At 44.9% G+C, this 14,714-nt stretch overlaps 1 protein-coding gene across 1 annotated transcript in view; it reads right to left on the minus strand.

Moving 5' to 3' along the window:
• focad (focadhesin) overlaps positions 1-14,714 on the minus strand; it is an 82,472-nt gene that overhangs the window by 40,404 nt on the left and 27,354 nt on the right. The window contains exons 6-13 of the mRNA XM_084156391.1: positions 14,236-14,337; positions 13,674-13,917; positions 13,384-13,584; positions 12,707-12,794; positions 12,088-12,281; positions 11,535-11,795; positions 4,645-4,749; positions 4,168-4,269 (exon numbers count right to left, since the gene is read on the minus strand). Of these exons, the coding sequence (XP_084012517.1) occupies positions 4,168-4,269; positions 4,645-4,749; positions 11,535-11,795; positions 12,088-12,281; positions 12,707-12,794; positions 13,384-13,584; positions 13,674-13,917; positions 14,236-14,337 (1,297 nt within the window). The remainder of the gene's footprint in view (positions 1-4,167; positions 4,270-4,644; positions 4,750-11,534; positions 11,796-12,087; positions 12,282-12,706; positions 12,795-13,383; positions 13,585-13,673; positions 13,918-14,235; positions 14,338-14,714) is intronic.

The raw sequence follows: 14,714 nt of genomic DNA on the forward strand, positions 1-14,714 counted from the left end.
GTGATATGTATATGTGATGTATAAAGGTTAGAGTCCTTTGTTAAAGGTTAGAGTCCTTGTTTAAAGGTTAGTCCTTGGTTAAAGGTTAGTCCTTGGTTAAAGGTTAGTCCTTGGTTAAAGGTTAGTCCTTTGTTAAAGGTTAGAGTCCTTTGTAAAAGCCCTATCTTTGCTTTATCTTGGCCAGGTCGCAGTTGTAAATGAGAACCTGTTCTCAACTGGCTTACCTGGTTAAATAAAGGTGAAATAAAAAACAAATAAATTAAAATCAATTAAAATAAGCCATAATTGATTAAGGGAGTGAAACCTTATTGTATAGAAGTGAGTTGCTAGTTGAGTAGCAATTTTGGGTAATGTAAGCCTTGTAAGCATTTTACAAGCTTTTAGGTGATGTCAGCCTTGTAAGCATTTTGCAAGCTTTTGAAGTGAACACAAGTTTTACGAGGTTCAAGTCCTCAACAAGCTTATGAAGTAAACGCAAGTTTTTTATGGGTAACCAGGCCCTACAGAAACAATTTGTGTTATATAGATAGAGGTTTGAGTCCTCAAGGTGTTATATATACATATATTTTGGGGTTAAATAAGTTTATAAGCATATATATATATATATATATATATATTATACAACTTCTGAAGTTGGTGTAATGGCATTTTCAAGTGAGAGAACCACTCTGGAAAAGGGCGTGACAGCTGCTCCGGATGTGAACATGAAAAATATATTAAATTCACTGTCTAGTGATATGAAGAACCCTTTCAAAGTAGAGAAGTGTAGGCAGGAGATAATAAAGAAATATTCTGTCATTGTTGACAAAGATGGTATCTGGAATCTGTCTGATATACAAAAAGCTTGGGGGAAAATACAGAGAATGTCTAACTCATTGACCAAGACACAATGGTCTTTAACTGTATAAAACGAGATGACAAATTCCTTCGTGATAATCATGATAAGACATTGCTGAGAGAGTTTGAGGGCTCTTGGTGAACAAACAAGAACATTAAAAGAGGAAATTCAACAATTACAGAATACAAGGGTGTCAAAGGCAGACTTGGCCCCCACCTGTGGGCTCTTTGTTCCCTCAATCTACCCTCATGCTGAGTTGCGCAAGGCAGATCGGGTTTCAAGCATCTGGTCAGCACTGCCTGGCTTTGAGTCAACAGACTCTGACAGCGGTGACAAACGATGTCTCAGGCCAACCAGAACACAGGCTGTTAAAGGGAGTAAAGACAAACCTCCAGTGACAGTAATCAAACATAAATCTGCATCTCCAAAACAGTTGGATGAATGGTCAAAGACTTTGAAGCATCCACAAGACGTGGGTATGAAGACATGGGACCATTTAAGGCGATATAAAAAACTCTACAATCTACATCCTTATGATGGGTTACAGTTATTAGCCTTTGTTTTGAACAACCGTGAACATGGCGTACTTGAAGAAAAGGTTTATGGCGCTGTGGGGTGGTGAAGAGCAAGATGTGGGCGATGGATGGACAGGCATACATGTTTTCCTTAAGGGTCTGACCAATGCCACCACCAATTGGGGAGAGATAACCAAATGTGTCCAAAAACCGAAAGAGCCATTTGTTGAATTTGAAGAGGTTTAGAGCAGAGGTGGTTAGACACATGGAGGATGAAGATGCACTCAACTCCTCCAAGAATGGGGCAATCACACATCAGTTGATGCAATCCATACACAGATATGAAGCAGACCAAACCATTATCAATTTCCAATGGTCCAATGAAGATTGATGCAAGGGTGTGGATAGGATCCTTTGAACAACCTATTTTAGGCCATGGATGTTATTATGCAACTTGACTCTACACTGAACATCTCTGAAGGAAAGGTGACATGGCAAATTAGACAACTGCAGGGATCTAAGGTTCAGAACCATCCTATTTGGACAACGAAGAAAAATGAGTGTGGAGCTTTGGACATGGAACCAGTGTGCTTGACAGGTGTTGCCCCACCTTGCACTAAACAATATCCCATTAGCAAGGAAGCTATGGCTGCTACTAAAGTAGTGATTGTTGAAAAGAAACACTCTGCCTCTAATAGCCCGGTATGGCAAGTGAAAAAGATCAAGTGGTGACTGGCGGGTGACAGTGGATTACAGGAATGCAAATGAAGCCATCTCCAAGCTCACTCCACTGGTGGCTGACCCCTCAACCATCTTTTCCTTATTGTCACCTGCTCACTCTCTGTTCTCAGTCGTTGATATGACTAATGGGTTCTGGTCGGTACCCTTACATTCAGAGGTCCGTCCATGGCTTGCTTTTTCTGTGGATGGTCAACAGTATCAGTGGACTAGGACTCCTATGGGTCTTCATAATAGTCCTTAGATTTATCATCAGGCATTGCGGAGACATCTCCAAGATCTTCCTCCGATGTCATCTGTTGTCATACAATATGCTGATGATATATTGTTAGCGTCAGATGAGGAAACACATGCCAAGAATCTAAAATCACTGTTAGACCACTTGCATGCCAAAGGCCATAAAGCTAGCCCTAATAAGGCCCAACTCACGCAATCACAGGTTATCTACCTCGGTCAACTGGACTCACAGTGAAGAATGAACATCTACCATCTACTTCCCAGCATAACAACTATGATTTGTTCTCTTTGAATAAATATATTTTTCTCCCCCTGATTTGCTTTGGGGTCTGTGTTATTGAATAATAACATCAACTGCCAACAGTAGCCACCCTTTGCCTTTACAGCTTTGCACACTACAGGAATTCTCTCAACCAGCTTCACCTGGAATGCTTTTCCAACAGTCTTGAAGGAGTTCCCACATATACTAAGCACTTGTTGGCTGCTTTTCTTTCACTCTGCGGTCCAACTCATCCCAAACCATCTCAATTGGGTTGAGGTCGGGTGATTGTCGAGGCCAGGTCATCTGATGCAGCACTCCATCACTCTCCTTCTTGGTCAAATAGCCCTTACACAGCCTGGAGGTGTGTTGGGTCATTGTCCTGTTGAAAACCAAATGATTGTCCCACTAAGCCCAAACCAGATGGGATGGCGTATCGCTGCAGAATGCTGTGGTAGCCATGCTTGTTAAGTGTGCCTTGAATTCAAAATAAATCACGATAGTGTCACCAGCAAAGCACCCCCACACCATCACACCTCCTCCTCCATGCTTCACGGTGGGAACCACACATGCAGAGATCATCCGTTCACCTACTCTGCGTTTCACAAAGACACAGCGGTTGGAAACAAAAATCTAAAATTTGGACTCATCAGACCAAAGGACAGATTTCCAACAGTCTTATGTCCATTGCTCGTCTTTCTTGGCCCAAGCAAGTCTCTTCTTCTTATTGGTGTCCTTTAGTAGTGGTTTCTTTGCAGCAATTCAACCATGAAGGCCTGATTCACGAAGTCTCTTCTGAACAGTTGATGTTGAGATGCGTCTGTTACTTGAACTCTGTGAAGCATTTATTTGGGCTGCAATTTCTGAGGATGGTAACTCTAATGAACTTATACTCTGCAGCAGAGGTAACTCTGGGTCTTCCTTTCCTGTGGCGGTCCTCATGAGAGCCAGTTTCATTATAGCGCTTGATGGTTTTTGCGACTGCACTTGAAGAAACTTTAAAAGTTCTTGAAATGTTCCTGATTGACTGACCTTCATGTCTTAAAGTAATGATGGACTGTCGTTTCTCTTTGCTTATTTGAGCTGTTCTTGCCATAATATGGACTTGGTCTTTTACCAAATAGGTCTATCTTCTGTATACCACCCCTACCTTGTCACAACACAACTGATTGGCTCATACGCATTAAGGAAAGAAATTACACAAATTAACTTTTGACAAGGCACACCTGTTAATTGAAATGCATTCCAGGTGACTACCTCATGAAGCTGGTTGAGAGAATGCCAAGAGTGTGAAAAGCTGTCATCAAGGCAAAGGGTGGCTACTTTGAAGAATCTCAAATATAAAATATATTTTGATTTGTTTAACACGTTTTTGGTTACTACATGATTACATATTTGTTATTTCATAGTTTTGATGTCTTCACTATTATTCTACAATGTAGAAAATAGTTAAAATCAAGAAAAACCCTGGAATGAGTAGGTGTGTCCAAACCTTTGGCTGGTACTGTATATATTCACATAAAAAAAAGTATGCCTTAGAATATGGCTCTTCTGCATTTGGAGATGCAGCAGTCACTAACCTGTTTCTCCCACAGAGCAGTCATGAGGCGCAGTGCCACGGCCCTCAGCTTGGGGGTGCTGCCCAGCATCTGGAGTGTGTGAAGCACCTGGGGAAGACACAACTGAAAACCACACGTCAGAGAGGGGAAGCCACACACACACACACACACACACACACACACACACACACAGTGATGTCAATATGAAGTATGATGTTGAGTTTGAGCCAATACACTATTCAATTACATAAATTGGTACACAGGAAAGCAGGCTTTCTTGGAAGGCTTTGCATTAAGTCTATCTTGACCATATTCAATGTGAGGCAATGAGATGCAAAGTCTTCTCTAAAACTGAGCCCTGTCCTTTGACGTTGAGACTCCTACTAATAGTTATAGCAGCTAAAATATAGCATTTTTCCACTGCGAGGAAATCCTTTTGTGTTTGGGGATATGACTCAGCCTTTCAAACAGGCCAGTCGTGTGCAGTGAAGTAAGTACCTTGTGGGTCCCAAAGTTTGGCAGCGAGTAGAGCACAGCGTGGGACAAGTCTGGGTCACACTCCTTCCCCAGCTTAAACAACAGAACAGGAAGAAGGGATGGGACCTGCAGAGAGAGAGAGAGGGAGGGAGGGAGAGAAATACAGAGCGATGGGGGAGGGGGAGAGAGAGAAAGAGGGGGGTGGGAAAGAGAGAAAGACATAAAGTGAGTGAGTGAGAGACAGAGGAGCGGAGGGGGGCACACACTTGTTGAAGCATACCTACTTGAAGCACTTTTTTTCTTGTATGGGGGAGAGTGGGAGTAAAGGGGAGTAATATTCTACATTCTTGCTGAGTTCTTCTCACCCACATCATTATCGGCCGCGCTAAGCTGCACACTGTCACAATCAATCCATCTCACCCGCCACCGCCACCCCCGCCGCCACACAGCGCAATGAAACGGCAAAGGAATCATCAGGCTTTGAACTTTGAAAGTCGCGTTCCTGCGCTGGTGTTACCCCCCACCCTCTCTCTCTCTAGGAGCTCCTCATTCCTTAATTTCTTCCTTTCTTAATAACTCACTTTCTGTCTGTCTCTCTCTTTTCACTCCCACTCGGTCTCTCTCTTTCCTTCCTTCCTTCAAACCCCCCACAGGTGACACACAGAGTTGTACAATAGCAGAGTATTGTCCCGGAGGCTCTTGCCATTCCAAGACTAAGTAAGCTTTCTCTCTCTCCCACAAAACCTGACAAACATGTAGAGCCTTGGGGGCAGAACAAACAGACAACCCCAGCCAAATTAGTGTCAGTTCTAGTGGAGGTATCATCATCCTAGGCCAAGACTAGAGAATATGGAAAGGGAACTGAGGGAAAATGAATCTACACTACCGTTCAAAAGTTTGGGGTCACTTAGAAATGTCCTTGTTTTCGAAAGAAAATCCATTTTTTTAGTCCATTAAAATAACATCAAATTGATCAGAAATACAGTGTAGACATTGTTAATGTTGTAAATGGCTATTGTAGCTGGAAACGGCTGATTTTTTATGGAATATCTACATAGGCGTACAGAGGCCCATTATCAGCAACCATCAGTCCTGTGTTCCAATGGCACGTTGTGTTTGCTCATCCAAGTTTATCATTTTAAAAGGCTAATTGATCATTAGAAAACCCATTTGCAATTATGTTAGCACAGCAGAAAACTGTTGTGCTGATTAAAGAAGCAATAAAACTGGCCTTCTTGAGACTAGCTGAGTATCTGGAGCATCAGCAATTGTGGGTTCGATTACAGCCTCAAAATGGCCAGAAACAAATAACTTTCTTCTGAAACTCGTCAGTCTATTCTTGTTCTGAGAAATGAAGGCTATTCCATGCGAGAAATTGCCAAGAAACTGAAGATCTCGTACAATGCTGTGTACTACTCCCTTCACAGAACAGCGCAAACTGGCTCTAACCAGAATAGAAAGAGGAGTGGGAGGCCCGGTGCACAACTGAGCAAGAGGACAAATACATTAGAGTATCTAGTTTGAGAAACAGGTCCTCAACTGGCAGCTTCATTAAATAGTACCCGCAAAACACCAGTCTCAACATCAACAGTGAAGAGGCGACTCCGGGATGCTGACCTTCTAGGCAGAGTTGCAAAGAAAAAGCCATATCTCAGACTGGCCAATAAAAAGAAAAGATTTAGATGGGCAAAAGAACACAGACACTGGACAGAGGAAGATTGGAAAAAATTGTTATGGACAGACTAATCAAAGTTTGAGGTGTTCGGATCACAAAGAAGAACATTTGTGAGATGCAGACCAAATGAAAAGATGCTAGAGGAGTGCTTGATGCCACCTGTCAAGCATGGTGGAGGCAATGTGATGGTCTGGGGGTGCTTTGGTGGCGGTAAAGTGGGAGATTTGTACAGGTAAAAGGGATCTTGAGGAAGGAAGGCTATCACTCCATTTTGCAACGCCATGCCATAGCCTGTGGACGGCGCTTGATTGGAGCCAATTTCCTCCAACAACAGGACAACGACCCAAAGCAAAGCTCCAAACTATGCAATAACTATTTAGGGAAGAAGCAGTCAGCTGGTATTCTGTCTATAATGGAGTGGCCAGCACAGTCACTGGATCTCAACCCTACTGAGCTTTTGTGGGAGCAGCTTGACCGTAAGAAGTGCCCATCAAGCCAATCCAACTCGTGGGAGGTGCTTTAGGAAGCATGGGGTAAAATCTCTTCAGATTACCTCAACAAATTGACAACTAGAATGCCAAAGGTCTGCAAGGCTGTAATTGCTACAAATGGAGGATTCTTTGACAAAAGCAAAGTTTGAAGGACACAATTATTATTTAAATTAAAAATCATTATTTCTAACCTTGTCAGTGACTACATCTCCTATTCATTTTGCTATATTTCCTATTCAAACTCATTTCATGTATGTGTTCATGGAAAACAAGGACATTTCTAAGTGACCCCAAACTTTTGAACGGTAGTGTATGTGTTATTATAGAAAGCAATAAGGACAAATTAGGTAATGCACACACGTCCAACATACAGCCAGCCCTCCATACAGTATAGTGAAGGGGTGCCAAACAGCAGGCCCATGGGCCAAATAGAAAACTGTGCCCAGATAAGTATATGCTGCATATGCTTGCGTGTTTTTGCTACGCAAGTAAGTGGAACGGCCTTGTGTTCTTGTGTTAAGTACATAAGGTACAGATGGAGTGCCTTCAACACATTACTGAGTACCACTCTCCATATTTTCAAGCATTGTGGTGGCTGCATCATGTTATGGGTATGCTTGTAATCTTGGAGAGCTTTTCAGAATAAAAAAGAAATTGAGCTAAGCACATGCAAAATTGTAGAGGAAAACCGCTTTCCACCACACACTGGGAGATGAATTTACCTTTCAGCAGGACAATAACCAAAAACAAAAAGGCCAAATCTACACTGGAGTTGCTTACCAAGAAGACAGTGAATGTTCCTGAGTGGCCGAGTTACAGTTTTGACTTAAATCTCCTTGAAGATCTATGGTAAGACCTGAAAATGGTTGTCTAGGAATGATCAACAACCAGTATGACACTACAAAATGTGGAATAAGTCAACAGGTATGAATACTTTCTGAAGGCACTGTAAGGCTTAATAACAACCCCCGGAATGGGATTGCTCAGTGGTTCCCTCATAAAATCATATAGCCCCTCCTACCCCCAACAGGGTATGCTGTTCTAACTTCTGAACTGAGACAGTGCGGGATTAACTCAATTCCTGCGGGATGCCTGTGTAACCCCCGCCCCTCCCTGTGCCCCCCAATAACAGGGATGTAGCCTCTGACCCCTCCCCATGGATAGCAGGCCTCCCTCTCTTGGACCATTCATGACTTGGTCAATTAACATGGTCTTATGGACACCATGGTGTGATCACGAATTTCACTTACCAGTTAGCACAAACATTGGATGCATTGGATTGATAGAATTCAGTCAGCGTGCTTACCATTCTTTACTTTCAGCACTACTATACATGTTTTCATGTCTCCACCTAACTGTTGCCCCCTGGTTTGGGATAATTTGTGTTCAATTGGTTTCATCCAAAAACGTTGGCTTCAGAGGCCAGGGACTTAAGTTAAGTGCTCCGTGAAAGAGCTATTTTCAGTTCTTTCAAAATCCAATTACATTTTGAGGGAATCCTCTGAAAAACCCCAATGCGCGCCCCAAACAGTCGAGCCAGAGCAGAGGTTAAAGCCAATACTCCATGCATTAACTCCTTCCTTACTTCCTTCCGGGGATAGAAGAGGGAGAGAAATGTGTCCTTGTCTCACCCTCAGTCCCGTCGGCGACGCCTCTGCCACTGCTATGCCTTCATTAGCATAACGCGCTTATCGCTCCCGTTCGCCCACACATTGCCCTGTTGCCTAGCAACCCCCGCATATGCATGACTTATCATTGGGGGGGGGGGGGATTTTCTCTCCTTTCCCATATTTTGGGGGGCCTTTTTGAGGGAATGGCCACCTGTGTTCCCCAACACAATAACCAACCACCTTTGTCATTACATTAAATGCATTGTTGTAAAGATCTGAGGCCATATGGTGTCAAGCTACTCAGAGTAGGATCAGTTTTGCCTTTTAAATTTCAGTAAGTAAGATTACATAAACAGGGGGAACCTGATCCTAGATCAGCACTCCTACTCTGAGACGCTTAAAACATACAGCCCCAGATCTTTACAACAGCGCATTGAGAGTAACTACAGTTTAGATGGTGACTGAATAGTTGGTTATTGTGTTGTGTCTGTTCTTCTTGGTTAAAGATAACATCTTAGCTTTACTAGGTCCTTCCTTCACTTGTAGCATGGCAGTGCCTGAAGACGCTACGAGTTAGCATTGTAGTGACAAGACAGTAACTAGAATACATGAAATCTTGTGTTTGCAGCACCCCGGTGTCTGCAGGCTGCGGCGGCCGCAGTGGTGGTGTTATGATTTAGCTTCCTAGTTACTGAGAGACGTGGAGATCGGAGGCGGGGGATCAGCCCACAAGCCAATGGGGTGAAGGATAAATTAATCAGCCCATAAAAACTGTATATGAGGTGTCAACACACAAACACACACTGTAACGACACAAAAATGCTTCATACTGTACGCACACACACAAACACACCCACTCACTCTCTTACACACACACGGGTACAAGGAAATGCCATGGGTATAAAAGGCACCAATAACTTACTGCTCCCCACTTAACTAGCAGAACAACAGGCGCTCAGGGAGCAATTACAGAATCAAAGGTGTGCACTAAGCCATTTAATGAGCGCTGCAAATAAGGGTGATATACACTGTGACATTTCTTTATTGTCTAGAGCAGGTGACTCAAATCTCCATTGATAGTCCTCCAGGGTCACAGTGTCTGACAGTTTTAATCCTTTGCATTTCAACCAGCGATATACAGTCCATTCGGAAATTATTCAGACCCCTTCACCTTTTCCACATTTTGTTACAGCCTTATTCTAAAATGGATTAAATAAATAAAAATCCTCATTAATCTAAACACAACACCCCATAATGACAAAGTGAAAACAGGTTTTTAGACATTTTTGCAGATGTGTTCAAAAACACAAACAGAGAATACCTTATTTACATAAGTATTCAGACCCTTTGCTATGAGACTTGAAATTGAGCTCAGGTGCATCCTGTTTCCATTGATCATCCTTGAGATGTTTCTACAACTTGATTGGAGTCCACCTGTGGTAAATTCAATTGATTGGACATGATTTGGAAAGACAGACACCTGGTATATAAGGTCCCACAGTTGACTGTGCATGTCAGAGCAAAAACCAAGCCATGAGGTCGAAGGAATTGTCCATTGAGCTCCGAGACAGGATTGGGTTGAGGTACAGATCTGGGTAAGGGTACCAAACAATTTCTGCAGCATTGAAGGTCCCCAAGAACACAGTGGCCTCCATCATTCTTAAATGGAATAAGTTTGGAACCACCAAGACTCTTCCTAGAGCTGGCTGCCCGGCGAAACTGAGCAATCGGGGGAGAAGGGCCTTGGTCAGGGAGGTGACCAAGTACCCAATGGTCACTCTGACAGAGCTCCTCTGTGGAGATGGGAGAACCTTCCAGAAGGACAACCATCTCTGCAGCACTCCACCAATCAGGCCTTTATGGTAGAGTGGCCAGACGGAAGCCACTCCTCAGTAAAAGGCACGACAGCCCGCTTGGAGTTTGCCAAAAGGTACCTAAAGGACTCTCAGACAATGAGAAACAAGATTCCCTGGTCTGATGAAACCAAGATTGAACTCTTTGCCTGAATGCCAAGTGTAATGTCTGGAGGAAACCAGACACTGTTCATCACCTGGCCAATACCATCCCTACGGTAAAGCATGGTGGTGGCAGCATCCTGCTGTAGGGATGTTTTTCAGTGGCAGGGACTGGGAGACTAGTCAGGATCGAGGGAAAGATGAACAGAGAAAAGTACTGAGAGATGTTTGATGAAAACCTGCTCCAGAGTGCTCAGGACCTCAGACTGGGGCGAAGGTTCACCTTCCAACAGGACAACGACCCTAAGCACACAGCCAAGACAATGCAGGAGTGGCTTAGGGACAAGTCTCTGAATGTCCTTGAGTGGCCCAGCCAGAGCCCGGACTTGAACCCGATCGAACATCTCTGGAGAGAGCTTGAGAGGATCTGCAGAGAATGGGAGAAACACCCCAAATACAGTTGTGCCAAGCTTGTAGCGTCATACCCCAAAATACACGAGGCTGTAATCGCTGCCAAAGGTGCTTCAACAAAGTACTGAGTAAAGGGACTGAATACTTATGTAAATTTGATATTTGCGTTTTTTCTTTTTAATAAATGTGCAAACATTTATAAAAAACCTGTTTTTTCTTTGTCATTATGGGGTAGATTGATGAGGTAAAAAACAATTTAATCCATTTTAGAATAAGGCTGTAACGTAATAAATTGTGGAAAAAGTGAAGGGGTCTGAATACTTTCCGAATGCACTGTAGTGATAGCAACAAGCAGAGTTGTGTTCAGTAGGGAGAAAATGTTTGGACGCAGAGTGAAACAGGGACGGCAAATTATTAAAAAGGGGAAAAAATATTGTTTCTCATTGATTGTACCGAACGGGATCTTAAGCACTTACAAATGCGTAAAGTTTTTTTTTTTTTGCAGGATGTAACATATCATACGAAATGGATGATGTTGTGCACAGTTTTCGGGGACACATTTTGGCTCGTGAACTCTACATTCAAAACTACTAGCTGAAATTATACAAAACCTTTTAACGCATCTTTAAGTGATTCAACAAAAAACTATTGTTCACCCAAAAAACATATGACAGTTCTATGTTTCATAGAGTTTAACTTATCAGTTATATATGAATGTGGGCAGTAAATTCAATAAATGTGGCTTCAGCATGCGGTTTCCAGTAGCTACCTGTGCGGGGTCTGCCTGGGCGATGGCAGCGGCTGTTTTCAGGGCCAGTCTGCAGACGTCCTGCTGACCGGTGACCACCAAGTGGGCCACGGTGAGGGTGAGGGGAGAGGGGACACACTGGCTCAGGGGCAGGGCCGAGGTCACCGCCAGGAGCCACTCGCTAGCCGCCACCGGGTCCCCTGTCACCTGGCGTAGGACCTGGGTGGCCACCAGCAACTCACTGGACCACGGGCTGAGGGGTAAGGCTAACTGGGACACCTTCTGGTAAGGAGTAGGGGAGAGAGTGGGGAGAAGGGGGAGATGAGGGTGGAGGTGGGGTGGAGAGAGGGAGGGGAGGCAGAACCATAGGTATAAAGACCATATGCTAACAAGAATGCATTGCATCATATTTACAGTATGACAGACATGTACTGTTAACTTGGCATATTTCATTGCTTGGCATCAATCATTGCTCCTCTCATGCACATCATAAAAAAGGTAAATCCTGAGGTAAATCCTTCTTCAAGTTTTTTGGGTGGAATGAGTACTAACCCTAAGAAGATCATTTGTTTACCTCAGCAGGCTTGGAGGACTCTCTCTGGGCATTCTGTAGGAGGCTCTGGGCCAGGCTCTGGTTGCGTGTGTGTGTGCGGGGGTCCGTCAGGGGCTCCATGAGGGCGGAGCAGGAGAGGACCTGCAGGAGAGGCAGCACCAGCACCGGGGTCCCCCAGGGAGGGCGCTCACACTCTGGAGGGGCCAGACTTAGGGCTGTAGGGGGTAAAGATATCATCATTAAGACGGTTGGGGGTAGGGATGAGCGAGAGAGACAGAGAGGTGCATGTAGGGAAGGTAGAGAAAAGAGAGGTGAGTGTGGGGGAGGGAAAGAGAGCGTGGAAGAGTGAGACAGACGCGAGAGAGGTAAGGAGAGGTAGGTGAGTGAGTGAGTGAGAGAGAGAGAGAGGTAGGTGAGAGAGAGAAAGGTGAGTGTGGTAGAAGAAGAGAGAGAGTTAAGTTTAGAGTAGAAGAGAGAGGGACAGAGTGGGGTACCAGTGTGTGTGTGTGTGAGTGAGTGAGTGAGTGAGTGAGTGAGTGAGTGAGTGAGTGAGAGTGTGAGAGAGAGAGAGAGAGAGAGAGAGAGAGAGAGAGAGAGAGAGAGAGAGAGAGAGAGAGAGAGAGAGAGAGAGAGATGTTACCCAGTGTAAGCAGCCCGGTCTGCTGGGGCGCTGAAGCCTCGAGAAGGAGCAGAGCCAAGCCCACCATGATGTCCTCCACCGGGAACTCCTGGAAAAACACACACACGCACAGTCACATGCACACACATACACGCACTTTAGAGGAAGTGGGAATACAAACTGACAACCCCCTCCCACCCCCCAACACAAACACACATCCCACCCGAGGGGTCTTGAAAATGCAGGGATCGTAAGCGCAGCGCACTGAGCTCAAAAGATTCCCTCTCAGTCTCCGACCCCCGGAGGAATCTTTGGAGCTATGTGCGCTCCCGATCCAATGCTTTGAAGAGATTAGGATCGCACAGCGAGGCAGATCTGGATACATTGAGCGGGAGCTGTCGACAGAATCCTAACAAAACCTCCACAGCCGCAGGCAGACAAACAAGCTAAAGAGCTGCTGTGCTTTGTGTCTGTGTGGGGAAACGGTTTGCTGGGGGTTCTTCCTTCTCACTCAGAAATATAACATAACCATAAACAGCGGCGCAATGTCTGAAAGAGTGTGAAGCAAGAGGCTGATCTCATTAGAATCCGCACAAACTGTTTCCTGATCTGTGCAGATGAAGGAGATGAGACAAGGTGAGGAAGCCATTTTAGACTATTGAGATGCAGCCCTGGTCTACTTTGTGCGGCTGGCTCACCTCTGTGCGGGTGGGGAGGAGATGGTGCAGTAGTTGGAGTAGTGGTCTGCAGTCTCCGCTAAGCTTCAGACTGAGCTGACAGGCACACAGCAGCTGCAGGGCCAGCCGGGCCCTCTCAGTCACCCAGTCGGCCCCCTCCAGGGCCGGGATCATGGCCTCCACGAGGCCCCGCAGCTCCAACACCGCCTCCACACTGTCCACCTGGAGATAGAGACATAACACAGGTTCATGTCTACACCGTAAATGGTGTTTCCTCAAAGGATTAAAAAGGAAAATCAATCTCATCTCACCTGCATGCGAGGAACTAGCTCGTGGAGACAGCGAACCAGGCTGTGGCGTACCACAGGGCTCTGTCCCGGGTCCTCTTCCTTTTCCTGGTCTTTCTTATTTTCTTGGTTCTGGTCCACTGGCTGAGGGGGCAGTAGGACCCTGAGGAGGCTGTGTCTGAGCAGGGCGTACTCTGCCAGCCGCTGGGGCTCACAGTACAGGTAGCGCAGGAAGGGGGCCAACATGGTCACATACGCAGACTCATCCCTACACACACGTTTTATATGCACGAAAGCACACGCACACACACGCACACAAACAGACAGGAGAATTCTATGTTAAACACACACCTGCACGTCCATGTAGTAAAATATAACTTTAAAGCATATTTCAAGTAGATAATATCATGCCTCCAAGATGAACACAAATCAAACAGGTGAACCAGCTGACAGTCATGTCATGAGTTATGGAGGACGCTCCAGCTGTACGACCAGATTACTTTGACATGTTTGAAGGCCGAGCAGTGTGGCCTCTCCTCTAGTTGGATTCCGGGGCTGGCCAGCGGAAGAAAACCCCTTAGCTAACCTGTCAGCGGCCCGCTGGATGAAGTCGTCAATCTCCAGCAGCAGAACGGGCCAGCAGTCGGGACGGTTCTCCAAAACGGTGATGTATGGATGGGGGCTGCTCCTGTAACATATTAATTCATTTATTTGGCTTTGCTTTGGGCTACTGGTAGGTATGCAATCTCTATGGATATGTGAAGATGAGTTATGTTTTCTCACTGCTGTAAATAATCAGTCAAATTAGCGTGCGTCCCAAATGTCACCCAATTGCTTATATAGTTCACTACTTTTGACCAGAACACTATGGGCCCTGGTCAAAAGAATTACACTATGTAGAGAATAGGGCGGCATTTGGGACGCAGCCATAGTGTCTTATAAGCCCATATGTCTGGGCATCAGACACTTAAATAAACAATAATTCATAATAAATTATGCCTTGTGTTTATCTGTCTTCTTTCATCTCATTTAGTTGACAAGGACAATGCAAAGCAATCAAAATGT

Source organism: Coregonus lavaretus (assembly GCF_964263955.1).
Source record: "Coregonus lavaretus genome assembly, chromosome: 39".
Classification (NCBI taxonomy): domain Eukaryota; kingdom Metazoa; phylum Chordata; class Actinopteri; order Salmoniformes; family Salmonidae; genus Coregonus; species Coregonus lavaretus.